This window comes from Aplysia californica, unplaced genomic scaffold, assembly GCF_000002075.1.
Source record: "Aplysia californica isolate F4 #8 unplaced genomic scaffold, AplCal3.0 scaffold00187, whole genome shotgun sequence".
Lineage (NCBI taxonomy): Eukaryota > Metazoa > Mollusca > Gastropoda > Aplysiida > Aplysiidae > Aplysia > Aplysia californica.
Window position 1 is genome coordinate 856,376 of NW_004797457.1, and position 2,322 is coordinate 858,697.

At 40.0% G+C, this 2,322-nt stretch overlaps 1 protein-coding gene across 1 annotated transcript in view; it reads left to right on the plus strand.

Moving 5' to 3' along the window:
- The window catches only part of LOC101857570 (beta-1,4-N-acetylgalactosaminyltransferase bre-4), a 13,240-nt gene that overhangs the window by 571 nt on the left and 10,347 nt on the right, over window positions 1-2,322 (plus strand). Inside the window, exon 2 of the mRNA XM_005098602.3 lies at window positions 1,566-1,741. Coding sequence (XP_005098659.1) covers window positions 1,566-1,741 — 176 coding nt within the window. The remainder of the gene's footprint in view (window positions 1-1,565; window positions 1,742-2,322) is intronic.

Consider the following 2,322-nt stretch of genomic DNA (forward strand, 5'->3'; position numbering starts at 1 on the left):
GGGGGGGCAGAATACTTCTAGCTTCTAAGTTCTATTCCAATTATACTTTTTGTTTCTTCTGGAAACTTAAAAGGGTTACTGTAATAGTTCAGAATCATCTGCTCTTGCTTGTACTTCAGAAAGTGATATATTAGACAATTCCTCCACCAACTCGCCATCTATTATTCCCCGTTTTGGCCTGCAGAGAGCAAACTGTTGAACATTGTTTTCTGATTTTATTTCTCCACCTGAACACTTTATCCCCTGCTTGTGCTGGGGCATGCTAAGCAAGCATGCAAACACACACACACACACACACACACACACACGCACACACACACATACACGTATACAGACGTGCCGCCGAGACATACGTCATGCACACACACACACACACACACACACACACACACACACACACACACACACACACACACACACACACACACAAGGTCACACACACTCTCACCTCCCCCCCCCCCCCCCACAACATACACACAAAGTAACTCATCTTATTGTATAACTCTTATATGTTGGAGTAGATACACAATTAGATCTAGTAGCACAAGCAAAAGAATTTAAAAGAAAAGTTGTGATAGTGATGATGCTACAGGTGGCGAAGGTGGTAGTACTTAGTAGCAGGAGCAATAATAATAGTAGTTACTACTCAATTTAAATTTTAATTTCAGGAAGTTTACACCACCAGCTTTTTCACAACAACAAAAATTCAAGAGAGCTGAGAGAATGCAATTTTGTTCAATAGAAGTAGTAGTAGCAGTAGGCAGTAGTAGTAGTAGCAGTAGTAGTAGCAACAGCAGCAGCAACAGCAGCAGCAGCAGCAGCAGCAGCAGCAGCAGCAGCAGCAGCAGCAGCAGCAGCAGCAGCAGCAGCAGCAGCAATAATAACAGTAGTAGTGTATTTAACCGGCAGCGATTGCGGCCATGCTACTACTACTTTTTATTTTGCTGACAGAAAATAGTATTAATCATCAATGTGGAAAGAAAATCAGCTGTTAGCATTACTGATACTGCTATCATTATCAATCATTTCATTAAATCTGTTGTAGGTGGTTGGCGGGTGCTTTGGCACGGTTTGCTCCTAGCCTTCTTTTCTATAAAACATCTGTCGTCCTGATCTGTCCTCCTCCTATTTGTTACTCTCTTGAAACACCTCTAATCTTCGGTACCTATGTGACTTTAGTGTGTTGCAAGTGCCATAAAACTCTTACTAAAACTTACATCCATTATCATTAGAATTTAATTTTTCTTATCTAGGTGGCCCTCAGCACGATCTGCAATCATCAATGTGGAAAGAAAATCAGCTGTTAGCATTACTGATACTGCTATCATTATCAATCATTTCATTAAATCTGTTGTAGGTGGTTGGCGGGTGCTTTGGCACGGTTTGCTCCTAGCCTTCTTTTCTATAAAACATCTGTCGTCCTGATCTGTCCTCCTCCTATTTGTTACTCTCTTGAAACACCTCTAATCTTCGGTACCTATGTGACTTTAGTGTGTTGCAAGTGCCATAAAACTCTTACTAAAACTTACATCCATTATCATTAGAATTTAATTTTTCTTATCTAGGTGGCCCTCAGCACGATCTGCAATCTGCTCCTCTTGTGGGATTCGATTCGTCAAAAGCAGTGTCCGAGGCCAAGGCAGACTCATACTTTGTCTTCTGATTTTGATGTTGTTGACTTCACTCATTGTTTCATTTGCCTACACGGTGGGCGAGAGCAGTGTTGTTGGAACATCACTAGGTTAGAAGAGCATTTGTTTTTTTTCTTTTAGGCTTTACTTCACTTGGAGCTTTTATTGTAATAATGTTTTCCTCCCACCACAATATTAAAAAAAATAAATAAATTATAAAGCAATGCAGCAAAAAGTTAATAAAAATGTTTAGCAACTACATATCATCTCAACGCTGTGGGGTTGTGCTGAAGGGAAAGAGTCTAAAGACTGCTGAATGAACAATATACAGTCAAACCTGCTCTAGTGGCCACGACCTGTAGAAGAAGATCACCTGTATAAACGACCACTTCCAACTTCCTCCCTTATATTTTTTAAACATGATTATAATAAAACTGTTTAAGACGTCCATTTATTTGAGATGATCACTATTTTGTCGACAGTAGGTGGTCGTGCTGCTTGGACAATTTTGACTGTGTATAATTAAATAATATATAGGCTTGGTTTCATACAAATTCTCCATGTATGTGAATTGTTTGTTTGTGATGGACGGAAGAGGCTTTCCAAATGTGCTCACTTTCCGAGAGTGGCAAGATATGAGAGAACAAAAAAAGTTAAAGCTAAAATATGTAGGATGGGGGTGGTGGTGGGG